The sequence below is a fragment of the Malaya genurostris genome, chromosome 1 (assembly GCF_030247185.1).
Source record: "Malaya genurostris strain Urasoe2022 chromosome 1, Malgen_1.1, whole genome shotgun sequence".
Lineage (NCBI taxonomy): Eukaryota > Metazoa > Arthropoda > Insecta > Diptera > Culicidae > Malaya > Malaya genurostris.
Window position 1 is genome coordinate 139,010,004 of NC_080570.1, and position 16,006 is coordinate 139,026,009.

At 39.2% G+C, this 16,006-nt stretch overlaps 1 protein-coding gene across 1 annotated transcript in view; it reads left to right on the forward strand.

Annotated features, from left to right (window-relative positions):
- Nucleotides 1-13,864, forward strand: part of LOC131425919 (uncharacterized) — a 39,133-nt gene extending 25,269 nt beyond the window's left edge. The window contains exons 6-7 of the mRNA XM_058588223.1: nt 7-647; nt 12,643-13,864. Of these exons, the coding sequence (XP_058444206.1) occupies nt 7-603 (597 nt within the window). The 3' untranslated portion in view covers nt 604-647; nt 12,643-13,864. The remainder of the gene's footprint in view (nt 1-6; nt 648-12,642) is intronic.
- Nucleotides 13,865-16,006: the final 2,142 nt, after the last annotated feature.

A 16,006-nucleotide genomic window follows, 5' to 3' on the forward strand; every position in this document is an offset into this window, starting at 1 on the left:
AAACAGCCAACAGTCACGGAACCGCACCTCATTCGTCAAGGTACATTCACTCAGGACGAACCGACAATTCCGGAAGTACCGATAGTAACATCTGCTCCTTCGACGCCGGCTAAAACTCTGCGCAGGCCGGGTTCAATGATTCCGAGTTCGGCTTCTTCGTCGCGTCTCAGCAGTACCAGCAAAACCCGTCTGAGTCTACACAAAAGCATCAGCATGGACGCTAGTAAAACTGTTCCGGGTAGTCCGACAACGGGAACTCCCAGTGGTGAAAGTACACCGCTTAGTAGCAGGTTCCGTTTGACCTCAGCCCGGACATCGCTAGTCGATTATAAAAAACCGAACACCGGTGGCAGCGGAGGTCGTTTCAGTACCCCGATTAGTTCCAATTCATCAAATGAACAGATTGCCAATGGAGTCAATGGAACCACTCCGACCAGTCCCAGCACGATGATACCGATGCGGCGCAAGAGTAGCATTGCGCTACCGAAGCGAACCAATTTGACGGTGAAATCCAACTCGGATGTGTTGAAGGGCAAACTGGAGGGCGTTCGGAATGCGTTCGTCCGAACGGCGGCTTCAGCAGTAAAGACCGGAACTCGTTAAGGTGGAGCAGGGTTTCGCGCTCCCTGCACATGGATGATTTTATGGTGAGTTTAATTTTTGAGTTTCAACTGATTTCTGGTTCGTTTGGGTGTACGGAATTAAACTGTACCACAAAAAAAATATTCAAAAAAAAAAAAATTCATTCATTCAACCGAACATCTCCAAACTTTCAGGGAATCAAATCAAAGATAATATTACACTTTTTCTTTGTTAGTTTTATTCAATTTAAATGCCATATTTGGACCAAATAATCAATTTCATGCTGTCAATATTACAAACTGGGAGATGGGGACTTTAAAAACAAACCTATGGTCTATGTGATTAAAAGTTATTTATTGTTGCCTCTCAATGTTCCTAATGAATTTTAGGTTATCTACCTATGGATAAAATAAAATGAAACTTATTTTTTAAGTTTGAATCAGATGGGATGAACGTTACACTGATAAAAATCGACACGTTGGACTACAGTGTTTTACACTTAATTTTGCCGCATTTGCTTTGACACTTCAATTGCAAGTGTAAATCACTTCAACTCTTATTCAAGTGAAATCACATTGAAATCTATTAATAATCCATCGAATAAAAAATAATAAGCGACTTTGTCCACATCACAATTGCAGCTCTATTGCTGGTCAATGAGAGCCAAACGATCTTTGCTTATCGCATTGTCATAGCCAACTTTGATCTTGAGCACATTGTCTTATGCACCAGAATTGCGTTTATTTATACACATCTCCAGTGCGGTAAAATTTCATTTTCAATCGAATAATATAAGATGAAAATGAAATTTATGGCCGCTGACCGTCAGCATATCCCTACTAGTTCATTTGACTTTTGCTGCCATTTTCAAGTGAAGCTCCCGGAATTCATCGTCAGTTGATTAATCGTACCTAGTCATTTGAAGTTTTGCTTGCTCAGTTTCGAGTGCCAAGTAGTGCCGCTTCTTCATTGCCTTCGCTCTTGGTAGGAAGCATGTTCGAACGAATAGAATTATAAATGGAGTAAAGTATTGAAAATGAAAACTGAAGGAGGAAACAATTAATTTATTCCAGTTCGTGCTCGCATCTCAGCCAACACAGTCGAAAATCGTTTGCGATCGAAGCAAAAGAAACAAAGACGAACGCATCTAGACGCTAATAATGTAACTGATATTCAATTCAACAAGGCGTCTAACTGTGTGTACATTATGTTTAAACGTGAAAGCGATGCAATTGCATTCGTGAAGTTTACTGCATTAGAGAGATCGTCAATGTGTTCCACATTCAGTTTCAATTGAATTGAATGAAGTTTTACAGCACTGCACATCGCATATACATCCAACCTAAAATTTCAAGTATCTCTTCTCGCTGTATTCGTGTCTTTTCCGTGCACATGAGTTACTGCACAGATTCAAGAAGAGAAGGGAATTACTCAGCTCAGCTCTGAGATTTGTCGTTGTCTCTGTCACGTGTGGCTCTGTGAGAACTTGTATGCACAACTCCAGAAGAGACTTCAGTGGCTTATGCTTGTGGCAGTTGAACACAAATTGATGACTCAGTTGCAACATCGAAGCGGTTTTATTAATGAAGTTATTGACAGATTGGCTCGACGAACGATACGAAATAAGTTTAATAAAAAAAATCCCTCCTAAAAGCACATCGTTATTTCGTTGTATTGAAAAACACGAGCGAATATTCATTCCTCAATCTTTAATTTGCACTTGCAACGATAGCATAAGTATTGCACAACAAGTAAATTTTGTCACGAAACGCCACTGCAAAAAGCTGCTTCAGCAAGTGGCAGTTTTTCTGTTTTTACTTTCTCTTCCGATGGCAGTTCTTACGATTATAATTCTCCCACAAATTTTACAATACTCAGTAACTTGAGTTTTCATACACTCAGGTAAATTGAGTAGTGAAAATCATATGGAAAATCTTATGATGCATCAAAAATCACCAAAATTACCATTTCATAAGACTAATATGAAAAATATACATCTCATCTATCACTATTATAGTTTTCATACGAACAACTTACGAATTCCGCAGTATATGAGATAAGTTTTCGCACAATGTTCCTAAAAATTTCGTATGAATTTCAAAAGGCTTATATTGGAATTCCAATTTTCTAAAAATTATCCATATATTTTTTGACTCAGTGTACAAAAACTTTGGGTGAAACTTGATTTCCAGTGCTTCTAGAAACATAAAATGTATTTAGAGAAACACATTTTAAAAAAGTGTTGATTTCTAGCAGTGTATCCCTTTACATATGAAGTATTGGCGGTCGACTTCAACCTGTCTGGCCAATGAAGCGTTTAGTGTTGGCTTGCTTCGACCCCGTTTAATTTAGGTTACAAGGTTAGGTAAGTTAGCGCTTTACCTCACCCCACTTTACCCTATATGCACGTTCGTAATTAAATATGCATTATGTGATCAAAAATAAGTATATTAGTTCGTCTCTACGCTACATTCATTCAGTGAGGAATTTACTTCGACATCATAAAAAAAGTTCTTCATCTGCTGAAAAAAGGTCAAATTCTGCAAAAGGAATGTAACACCTATATAAAACCTTTTTTAATCCACCTAGTGATGTAATGATGCCTTTCTCATATTACTTATATTTCCAAAAATATCACTAGAGATTCTGTCAAGAAATTTTATTTCAAACTTGACTAACATAAAAAAACTTTTCTTGGGTATAAACTAACAACCTTTTTTTTTCAATTTGTAAACAGCTATGTCAAGTTAATAGGATTTTTCTTTATTGTGCATCGTCGTACTAAATTATTAAAAACACTTTACCCCATAGATCTGGAACCAGAAGTCGGACCCGGATTGAATTAAACAGTAAGCTATGAGACTATAGGAACTTTCATTTGAGTCCAAGTTTGTGGAAATCGATCAAATCATCTCTGAGAAAATGGAGTGAGTCTCGTTTTAAACTTTTTGACCACTACTTCTGGTACTTCTGGAACCGGGAACTTGGAACCAGCATAGCCAAAGTCGGTTCGTTTAGTGAGTTACTAATATAGCCTACAAATTGAATCAGTTTAAGGCAAATTGTTGAAAATACAACAGAACAAACGGTTTTCCGAACTTCTAACCTCAATTATTTATTCAGCAGTATAGTGGAGGAGGTTAAAAATTTCCTGCATTTGCGTGTACATATAATTATACAATAATTCATTAGTAATTCATTAGTATTAGGTTCTATTTAATAGTTAGTTTAAGATAGAATGTAAGTTACTTACGTTTAGTGTCTGTTTTTCGTTTAATGTAATTCGATCTCAATATGCCTCACGTGGAGCGCTTCAACTGTAATTTTAGTTTTTAGTATACAATATTTCAATTGCATTCAAATTGTTCTATTTTTACCTCTCGCAAAGTTATAATCACTTAGCTTTAAGTATTTATATTGTAGTGTAGGAAGATAACTAAATTTTTATCAGCTCAGCATCGCACAACTGATATAAGTTTTACAATTTAATTAGAATTAGGAACTTGGAAACTTCACCTGCTAAGATCAGCATAAATGATGACAGATTGGATTTACACCGTAGATTTAGATTATGTACATTTTGAGTAGATTTTTGCATGATTACACTGAACCAAAATGATGACAGTTTATTGGACCTGGACTATATGGAGGTTCGGCGCGTGTAGTTCGCGACACAAATCTAAAAGAATTTTATCCTTCTGATTGACGGTGCGAAATTCAATAGCAACCTAAGGGACTACGAGATTTTTTAAGTGACATGAGTGACATTATTTGACACATACTCATACACAGACACATACATTGCTCAGCTCAATGAACTGTGTTGAATGATATAGAACACTTAGCCCTTCGGCCAAATTTACTTTCTATATGAGAAAGGCAATAAGTGTACCTTTATTAACAAGCTTCGTTATCATGATCTTTTAATAACACTAACAAGTAGGTACAAATTGAATGAAAGATTTACAAATTTTCATATTTTTCACCTGAAAAATAATGATTTAAATGGGGCAACCCTGCACACTAACATATACGAAATTGAACAAAGCACTCTGCGAACGGAGTAAAACCACACGTACCGACGCGTACCAGTTTTGCATCGTCATTTTGAATGACGATTTGAATGTTTTGACACTCATCGCCCTATAATTTCGGAAGCGGAAGTCGGATCTGGATGCAGTTGCTCAATATATTTTGAAACCATGATAGCTTTAATTTGAATCATGATTCGTGAAAATCGGTTCTCGTGGCTGAGAAATCGAAGTAAGTTCCATTTTTGGAGCTTTTCTTCACTATCATGGGTGCTTGCGGAAGCGAAAACCGGAGACTAGTATTCTCAAAGTATTTCTATATTCTCATTAACTAACAAGATCTGCCAACTAGGTGAATTTAGCAGTAAGTTTTATAACAATTTGCACCTTTTTTTTTTTTTTTTTTTCAAATAAGATTTTTATTAGGCTCATTTGCTTTAGCTTAACGTGGCCGATTGTCTTGTTGTTAGGGGGAGAGAAAGGGATGCCGTATTACGGGGCGGCATACTCCCCAGTTAGTAAGGGGACATAGGGAGGGTGGGACCTACACAGTATTGAATTGAAATTTGAATACATCATTGGTTTGTGGCATACATCTTTTAGACACATTTTGCGTTCGATGAATCTTCATGTTTTTCAGCTTGTAGCAATGAAGGGATTATTCTGGATTGGGATGCTTCGTTGGTGTGTTCTGACGTTGATGTGACGTTTTTGGGTAGCTTCCAGCAACTCAGTCAGTTCAAGGCAGGTGCATGCTCCGAAGCATCGTTTACACAGGCCATACTTCCAGCAACGTAAAGAAGAGTGCGGTAGAGCTGTAGACGAGAAAGAGATAGGGAGAGCACTAAATTTGAGCATTGATAGTTTTCAAGAAGTTATAGATGAGAGTCATATAAGGAAGATTTCGAGTTGCCAAGACGTCGCGGACTGGTACGAAGGGTGATATACCTCGGACCCGAAGGGAACCTATGAGTTGGGACCTGGCATCACAATACTCGACACATGTCCAAACAACATGTTCGATGTCATGATAACCCTCACCGCAAACGCAGACACCACTCTCAGCGAGCCCCACACGACGGAGATGCGCGCTGAACATATAATGATTAGACATGAGCCTTGACATTACACGAATAAAGTCTCGGCTCACGTCTAACCCCCGGAACCAAGCTTTCGTCGATACCTGTGGGATTATTGAGTGTAACCATCGTCCCAGAGTTCCACTATTCCATGTATTCTGCCAGCTAGCTAGAGTTTTCTGACGACAGCAACTGAAAAATTCATTGAAGCAGATTGGTCTTTCATAGATATCACCTTCTAGTGCGCCCACCTTGGCTAACGAGTCCGCCCTCTCATTGCCCCGTATGGAACAATGTGAGGGGACCCAAACCAAGGTAATCTGGTATGATTTTGCAGATAAAGCACTCAATTGTTCCCGTATTTTCCCCAGGAAGTACGGTGAGTGCTTTCCAGGCTTCACTGAACGGAGAGCCTCAATGGAACTGAGACTGTCCGATACAATGAAGTAGTGATCTGTGGGCAGAGTGTCAATGATCTCAAGGGTATACTGAATTGCAGCTAGTTCTGCGACGTAAACTGAAGCTGGATCACTGAGTTTATAGGAAGCGGTGAAATTTACATTGAATATACCGAAGCCAGTGGACCCGTCTAGATATGATCCGTCAGTGTAAAACATTTTATTACAGTCGACTTCTTTAAATTTATTATTAAAAATTTTTGGGATCTCTTGAGGGCGTACAGGATCCGGGATTCCACGAATTTCCTCTTTCATGGATGTGTCGAAAAACACAGTAGAATTAGAAGTATCCACAAAATGAACACGATTGGGAACAAACGAAGAAGGATTTATATTCTGAGCCATGTAGTCAAAATACAAGGACATAAAACGGGTTTGTGAATTAAGCTCGACGAGCTTTTCAAAGTTTTCTATCACCATCGGATTCAAAATGTCGCATCGGATTAGCAGTCGATATGAGAGATCCCAGAACCTGTTTTTCAACGGTAAGACGCCCGCCAGCACTTCAAGACTCATCGTATGGGTTGATTGCATGCAACCCAAGGCAATACGTAAACAACGATACTGAATTCTTTCCAGTTTAATGAAATGAATATTCGTAGCGGAGCGGAAACAGAAACATCCATATTCCATTACTGACAATATCGTCGTTTTGTACAACCTGATCAGGTCTCCTGGGTGAGAGCCCCACCAAGTTCCGGTTATTGTACGAAGGAAATTGATTCTCTGTAGGCATTTTCGTTTCAAATACCTAATGTGACATCCCCAGGTACCTTTGGAATCGAACCAGACCCCGAGATATTTAAATGTGAAAACCTGAGCTATGGTTTCACCCCCTAGTTGAAGCTGTAATTGCGCAGGTTCTCGCTTCCTTGAAAATACAACCAGCTCAGTTTTCTCCGTAGAGAACTCGATACCCATTTGAAAAGCCCATGTCGACAAGTTGTCGAGGGTATCTTGCAATGGTCCTTGGAGATCGGCAGCTTTGGGTCCTATAATAGACACAACACTGTCGTCGGCAAGTTGTCTTAGCGTGCAAGATGTGTTGATACATTCATCAATGTTATTTACGTAAAAGTTGTATAAAAGGGGGCTTAAGCATGAGCCCTGAGGAAGACCCATGTAACTGAATCGCTTTGTCGTCAAATCACCATGCTCAAAATGCATGTGTTTCTCGGACAATAGATTATATAAAAAGTTGTTCAAAACTGGTGAAAGACCATGCTGATGCAACTTCTCAGATAGAACGTTAATGGAAACTGAATCGAATGCCCCCTTGATGTCGAGGAAAACTGATGCCATTTGTTCTTTACGAGCAAATGCCATTTGAATTTCTGTTGAGAGCAACGCTAGACAATCGTTCGTTCCTTTGCCCCTGCGGAACCCAAATTGTGTACCTGAAAGCAATCCATTTGTTTCGACCCAATTGTCTAGACGGAAGAGAATCATTTTCTCCAACAATTTCCGGATACAGGAAAGCATAGCAATCGGCCGATACGAATTGTGATCGGAGGCTGGTTTTCCAGGTTTTTGAATAGTAATAACTCTCACTTCTCTCCATTCGTGTGGGACAATATTACCCTCGAGGAACTTGTTGAATAAATTCAGCAAGCGCCTTTTGGCAGAGTCGGGCAGATTTTTCAACAAGTTGAATTTAATTCTGTCTAACCCCGGGGCTCTATTGTTACACGACAAGAGCGCAAGTGAGAACTCTACCATCGAAAACGGTGTTTCGTTTGTATTCAATGTCGCGACGCGGGATATCTTCTGTTCCGGAACAGAATCAGGACATACTTTCTTAGCGAAATCAAATATCCAGCGGTTAGAATATTCCTCGCTTTCGTTCGCGTGATTTCGATTGCGCATGCGACGGGCCGTATTCCAAAGAGTGCTCATTGCTGTTTCTCTCGTTAATCCGTCAACAAACCTTCGCCAGTAACCGCGTTTCTTAGCTTTAATAAGACTTTTCATTTGAAATTCTAACGCCGCGTATTTCCGATAATTATCTGGAGTTCCGTTCTTTCTAAACGAGATGAAGGCTGAAGCTTTTTTCGTTTTCAGCTCTGAGCACTCTTTGTCCCACCATGGGTTGGGAGAACGCATACTAGTTTGCGCGCTAGGTACTCGTTTCGTCTGAGCTTGAATTGCGGTGTCAAGAATCAAGCCAGCCAAAAATGTATACTCTTCCTCCGGAGGAAGCTCCTGTGATGTTTCTAGTTTCTCAGACATCGAGCTCGCGTAACGTTTCCAATCAATGTTTCGTGTGAAATCGTACGAAACATTGATTGTTTCCGATGGTCTTCCACGGTTGGTGATAGAAACTATGATCGGCAAGTGATCGCTACCGTGAGGATCACAGATTACCTTCCACTTGCAATCTAACTGTAGCGAAGTCGAGCAAAGGGATAAATCCAGCGCACTTGGTTGTGCTGGCGGTCTAGGGTTCCGTGTCATTTCTCCCGTGTTTAGAATTGTCAAATTGAAGTTGTCACACAGATCTTGGATTAACGAAGAACGATTATCATCATATAAGCAGCCCCATCCTGTACCATGCGAGTTAAAGTCCCCTAAAACCAGCCGCGGTGAAGGAAGAAGTTCTATGATGTCTGCAAGCCGACGATGCCCTATCGAGACTCTGGGAGGAATGTAGATAGAAGCTATACATAGATCTTTGCCTTTAATATTAATTTGGCAAGCAACAACTTCAATTCCCGGTGTCGAGGGGAGGTTAATACGATAAAATGAATAGCACTTTTTAATCCCTAAAAGTACCCCTCCATAAGAGTCTTCTCGGTCCAGGCGGATTATGTTAAAATTATGGAAGTCGAGGTTGATGTTAGAAGTAAGCCAAGTTTCACTCAAGGAGAATACATCGCAATTATGAGTATGTATTAAGTGTTTGAAAGAATCAAGTTTTGGGATGATACTTCTGCAATTCCACTGAAGCACAATGATCATATCTTCGATTCTCAGTGGTAAATTATCCATCAAAAGATACGATCGCTGCAAGGAGGGGCCATTGTTCAGTCAACTGTTTTAAAAATGTCCTTACTGTTGGCAGTAGAGCAGTTAGGAAGCTTTTCAGAGGGTCAGTAATATTGAAGGCTGTTAATATCCAGTCCACGATATCAGAAAATTTCAATAATCCAGCGTTTGTTGGATTTTCTGGTTGTGCTTTGGGGTCATTCGGGTTTTTTGATGCCCCAGGAAGTGCTGGGTACTCCTTATCATCCCTAAGTTTTTTGAACCCAGGAGGTGTTTGCTTCGGTTTTGAGTCAGCACTTTTTGTTTCCGTTTGGTTCTTTTGTGACGAAGAGGACAGTCTGAGGCCTTTACGAGGAAGCTTGGGAGAAGCCAGATTTTGTCTTTTCCTGCTTCCTTCAACCTGTGTGTAGGAAGGTCCTTCGCCTGGGTCGTCAGAGGTATCCTCTTCAACTGGCAAGATTGCAAACGGGTTCTCAGGGGTCGATGGAGTGGTTCTTTTTAAGATTTCCGCATAAGAACGTTTGGAACGTTCTTTCACGGATCGCTTCAATTTCTCCGCACGCTGTATGTACGTAGGGCACACCGAAAGATCATGAGGATTCTCCCCGCAGTAGCAACACTTTTCCACTGCTCTTCTGCAGAGATCGTCCTCATGGGCCTCTCCGCATTTGCCGCATCGCAGTTTGTTGCAACAATAGGTTGCCGTATGACCTAACTGTTTGCAGCTTGTACAATGCATTACCCGCGGTACATACAGCCGAACAGGTAGACGAACTCCACTCACTACCAAGTAATTTGGAAGTGCAGATCCGGCAAAAGTCACGCGAAATGAGTCCGATTGGTAAAATTTACCATCTATCGATTTGGAGTGCAATTGCTTGCACTCCAAAATTTTCACTGGTTGAAGGTCGGGGTTTTTGAAACGGCCTACCCCGTCCTTCATCAGATCTTCGATTGTCAGACTTTCGTCACGGACCACACCGTCGATCTCCACCACATGAGACGGGACGTACACGCGGTACTCCTTCGTGAACAACTCGCTGGTAGCAATCTCGTTTGCTTGCTTCAGGTCGGACACAACAACGCGTAACTTGTTTGGCGAAACCTTATCTATTGTTTTTATTGCCGAGTAATGTTTTTCCAGGTCCCGAGCAATATTTAAAACTCTGAGAGACTTTAATTTGGGCCGGAAGTATACCACCCACGGACCCCCCGAGCCATCGTCTTGGTAAACTTTTTGGCGGGCAGGCAATATCTTAGAGGGAGATGGAGGCATCGGAGAGGGAGATGGCATCGGAGAGGGAGATGGTATCGGAGGGGGAGATGGTGTAGGAGGGGTAGATGGCATCTCGGAAGCAAACTCAGCCTCTAAATGTTCTTCGTTCATTCGTTCAGCTTCGCCCTCCTCCGAGACACCCCCACTGTCATCAATATTCATATTTAAAGTGCGGGAGTAAAGAAGTCTCCCGCACTTGAAATGAGAAAGAAAGAAATAAAATGAAAAGAAAATATATGAATAGTAAAAGTTGAAAGAAAAAGTTTGAGAAAATACTTAACAGTATGTCACGGTAAGCTGTTAGGTGAGTTGCTCCTTCACTCCTTCGTTGTGCTTCAGCGTGACCTTGACTCAGGATTTGGCTGCTGCGATGCGGGTAGCAAACAATAGAAATAACTGCTGCCCGAGGATAGCACAATAGCGTCTACTGTCGATACCGATACAAAACCGGTGCACAGACAGAACTCACTTGCGGGGATGCTACTTTTTATCACTTTTATTTAATGCCTATACTACAGCCTCTGCTGTGATAGGCACCTTCGTCTTACCGATGTCGATTGTTAAAAAAACGCGTGTGCTCACTTCGAACATTCGGTTACGAATGAATTTGCACCTTGATTCGCATCACTTTTGAAAAAAAACTCATGAATTTGAAATTTTGTTACTTCTTGCGCTGTAATACCGGAACCGGAAGTCGGATCTGGATCAACTTTTCGGGGGCTTTTCAAAGATTTTCTACACTTTTCATTTGCCTCTTAGTTTGTGCAAATCGGTTAAGAAATTTCGCCTTTTTTCATAAATTTACACATATTTCCTTATAATTCTGGAACCAGAAGTCGGATCCAAATGAAATTCAGGAAAATTGTATGAGACCATAAGACCTTTCATTTGAATCTGATTTTGTGAAAATCGGTTAAGCCGTCTCTGAGAAAATCGAGAACACACACAGACATTTTGTGATCTCGACGAACTGAGTCGAATGGTAAATTAAAGTCGGTTTTCACAGCGAATACATAGCCTTTCTCTATGATAAAGGTAAAACGTTCTTAATCCACCTAGCAATGAGACGAAACCTTTTTTTTTTATTAATCCGCATGTGTTTTTGCGTGAATATTCTTCGATGTTTTTAGTTTTCAATAAATTATTTCAATGACCGTCGTTTTAAATGAGATTTTGAAATTTCAATCACTCATTACGTTGTAATTTTGAAACTGAAAGAGGAATTCAATTGATTGAGCATTTCATGAGATGTAGAAGTGAGTTCTTCTTCAAAAACTTTGTCATTATTTATTGTGCTTCCAGAAACGGTATTCAGAGACCAGTAAGGCGTATTCTCACGTCAGCTCATTACTGAATCTCTTTCCCATTTTTTAGGCGGATAGAGTTTTCATTGTTCTTAAGCAAGAGCCGAACTTACAGATTTTATAAGTGAAGATTTAAAGCAAAACAAGAAGCATAGAATCGGTAGATTCGTCTAATTTACTGGTCTTTGTTAATTCATAACCACACAAATTCACTTCGATTAAAGGCTGCACTCGGAAAAAATGCAAAAGCCAAGCAGTTTACATGAGCATGCCCTTCATCATCGCCGAGAATTTTTCTGTTGGTTGAAGTTCGGACTAGTTTGGCGGATTTGCCTCTTCAACGTTTATCTACACGGGATACGACCGAATTGTCGATTTCCCAATGTTTCGCATTGTTTTTTCTCCTCTAGCAATAGTTCCGTTTATTATAGGTCGGTCAATTATGGTCAATGTTGGTACTTGAACTGTATAAACAGCGAACTGCTAGCTTCACTTAATTGAATTACTTACACCTTGTTTAGATCAAGTGTGTTTGATTAGTGGTTTAGAAAAAGTTTAATTTCAGATGCGTTTCGACAGCGAACAAAATCTATATTGACTGACCGATGCCGGATCCGTTTGTTTATTGGTTTTGTTTATCTCGTCTCGAATTATTGTCCACAACGCCATCTTGTTTATGCAAACTGTTATTCGCTATTATCGTCCCAACTGGAAGTGGATTATGATTGGATCGAACGAGATACGAAAGCAAGCAGACCTTTCCTCGCTATCTTAATCAAGCAATTACCAACTACTTTTTGAGTTTTACATTTTTATCGAATTACAGTATTGATTGGCAAACAACTAAAACTGTCAAGTTTTTTTTTTTCCATTCGTCAGCATCGAGTCCGTCAGTAATCTAATTATTCGTTTTTGTTTTTCTTTCAGCTTGTTGCGTCTCCAGTAGCACAAAAACGAAGTTCATTTTCCGAAACAAAGACGTGAGAGCCAGCCCCTAAAACGTGGTGGTTCCAAGAAAATTGTTATCATTCAACGTATCAGTTGCCACCAAATAAAATAAAGCAGCGCAAAATGGCACAAGATGTACCAACAAAGGTTCCTTCAAGAAGAGATTTATTCATTCGGTTTTCTGTTTTTTTCTTTTACCACCAAAAACGAGCGAAGAAAAAAAAGAGTGAGAAAAACGTTTCAACCACTCGAAGATACGGAGGGTGAAACTCCTCGAAAGCCATTCCCATTCAGTTTTTTTTATTTCACCGAGTACAGAGTTCGCCACTCGGCACACGGCGAGGAAAGTCAACCAATCGAAATCGAGACAGATATTAAGGGGAGGGGAGGAGAAAACTTATTACCGAATATTGCATAAAATTAAAACACGAAAAACCAATTATTCTAGTCCCAGCAGAAGAAAAAAACGTTCATCGACAGTCTTGAGCAAACAGAACAACAAAAAACGTTGATAGAAGAAAAAATAGACAAGTATGTCCTTCTGTGTCCTGGAGAACACGCCAGCACAGAGGCGGACACCGACGAGACGAGACGAGACCGGAGAGGCGTTAGTAATTAAGTTTTGTGATTAATAAAAATTGCTGAAGCAGACAAATTTGTACTACTGAATGGATTATATGCTTAACTTTTGAACCAATGTAGACTCTTGGATAATAACTCAAGCGTGTTTTCGCCATCATTACTCTCTGATTATTATTATTATTATTATTAAATAGTTATCTTGCTGCGCGTTCGCTACCCCACTACTATATCCGGAATAGCAGTTGCTTCAGTGTTGATGATAATTAGCATTTGCATGGTGCACCGCTTTAGGTTCGAGTTATTATTTCAGGTGAAGAAAGTAGATATAAACGGCGGGCAAGGTCATGTTTCTCGACGACTAATTTTACGACAGTTTTATATTTACGATATATTTTTCTGTTCGCTCCGCGCGCGTTCTCCCGCCGTTTGTTTTTATTGGTCGCTGTTTGCGAGGAATCCGCTTTTTTTTAAGAGAGCAACTTTTCAAATTCAGCTCAGAGTTACTTTGGTTTTTTATTGTTTTAAAAGTAGCGGTTTTCCCCACACCTATACGTTCATATCAGACTGTAAAGCGGATGCAATGCGATTAACACTATTCATAAAAAAAAACCAACAGTAACTACTAACAGTCAGCTTTGTTACTTTTATGCATAATATGTACCAATTATACTGTTCTCTGGAAAGAGTAGATATCTCGGATATTCTTCCGTAATGGGATTTCAAAAAAACACGAGAAAATTTTTATCAAAAGTAGATTGATAAGAATAAGAATAATATATTACACTACTTAACTGTATAAACCAGAACAACAAGCAAGTGTTTCTTTTTCGTTAAATATCCGAACTCCACGGCTTTTGTAGTTTAGAATTGGAAAGCCCCATCGTTGCAGAGTCAGTTCCGCAGTTGTTCACTAAACGAAACGAGTATATAAAAGTGTCTAAATCTGAGATATTATTCGATCGAGTTCCAGTTTTCCATTCAAAAGCGATTTTCATTTAAATTAATATGTCAACCAGCCAAGGTTTGACAGCCTTACAAACCTACTCTCCCCCGATGTTATCGGTTGCTGGTGATTATTAATTCAGCCATTGAACTTCTATGCTTTTTTCTGAATTAAATGTTTATTTTTGATGATAAGAATCCTATTGATTTATATAAAAATCTGGGAAAATCTTCATGTGATTTCAACCAATTATTTAAAATAACAATTCTATGGTATTTGAATGTGATATGAACTGGTAGGTAAATGTGATATGAACAATACACTACATTTTAACTATGAATCACGTAACTTTTTACTGGATTACGCATTAAACAGCTTCTAAATCCAGTTTTTGCAATGACTGAGCGGAAATATATATTGGAGAAGCCAAGTGAAAGAAAAACTAGCAGAAAAGATGAATTTTTGGAAAAAGATACGCTCAGAGACAGGACTCGAACCTGCGTTCTTATGCATTCCGTGCATACGCGCTACCATTTCGTCACTCTGATCTTGTTTTAGTCACTCTAAAACACGAAACAGACATAGTAGCAACGTACATCGAACATGGTCTACATCCTGGCCGTCACCCGACCGATATCTTACATCCAAACATCTTCTCTGTCCATCAAACACTAGTCCTCTCGCTTTATACCTATTTCTCCGAACTGGCAAGCTTCTAAATGCCAGTTCATTAAAACCTACGTGAAAAGTAGGGTGGAAAATATTCACATAACTTTTCACGTACCTATAATGTGATTATTTTTTTGAGTGCATCCTTGACTCAAAGAACCATATGCGATATACTAACAGTTTTTTCAGAGCGCAAAGATTAGATGATAATAATTTCAAAGATATTTAGTTTTTGAAACACTGTTTTTTTCTGTTTTACATTGTCGCTCTGTCAGCCCAAGTTCAAGAAAATCGGTCAATCCATCTCGGAGGAAAGTGAGTGCACTTTTTGTGCAACTTTTTGTACATGTTTCATTGTAATTCCGAAACCGGAAGTCAGATCCATATGAAATCCAAATATTTTCTATGGGGCAATAGTGGCATTATAGGGCATATTCAGTAATGTTCTAGTTCTACATGCAGAGAAATGAGGCTTGTTTAAAATAACAAATTAGTTTTTTAATCTGATTTATGTTAAGTTCAAGCTAGAATATGATTGTTTCAAACCATTTTCTCCCTTCAACATCAACAAAGAACTCTGTTCAATGTAAATAAATGTTTTGGTCTAACAAACGAAAAAAATAATTATTCCAGCTGATTTTATTTTTGAAATAACTTTTCTATATATTGCGTATCAACAAAAGTAGAGTTAGTTTTATTGGCAATATCTATGTTAATTTAATTCAGCTTTATCTTAAGGTCTGAGGACAGAGGGTCGCGTGTTGAGTTTTAAATCGACCACGTGGCTCGCTCAATTCCATTTGCGCATCGTATTTCTCTTGTACTCTCTCGCAAATGAGCAAACTGTACCGGGTTGCCAGAATTTTACATTTTATTATTTTGATGAGAAGTTTTATCACATTAATCTATCGTATGAGTTGGACATTACATGGATTCCAATGAACAATGAAAAAATATTCAACTTTCACAAAGATTGAATGTCTGTGTGTTTGGCAGCCTTGTCGAGCCAATTTTATTTCTCTCTCCTTTCTCAGAATGCTATCAGGAAACCAAAGTGAAAAAAATGGCGGATGCATTGAAATTGACTTTGTTTCACAGAAAAATACAAGACTTTATTTTTATCGCGATAACATATATGTTTTTATGTAC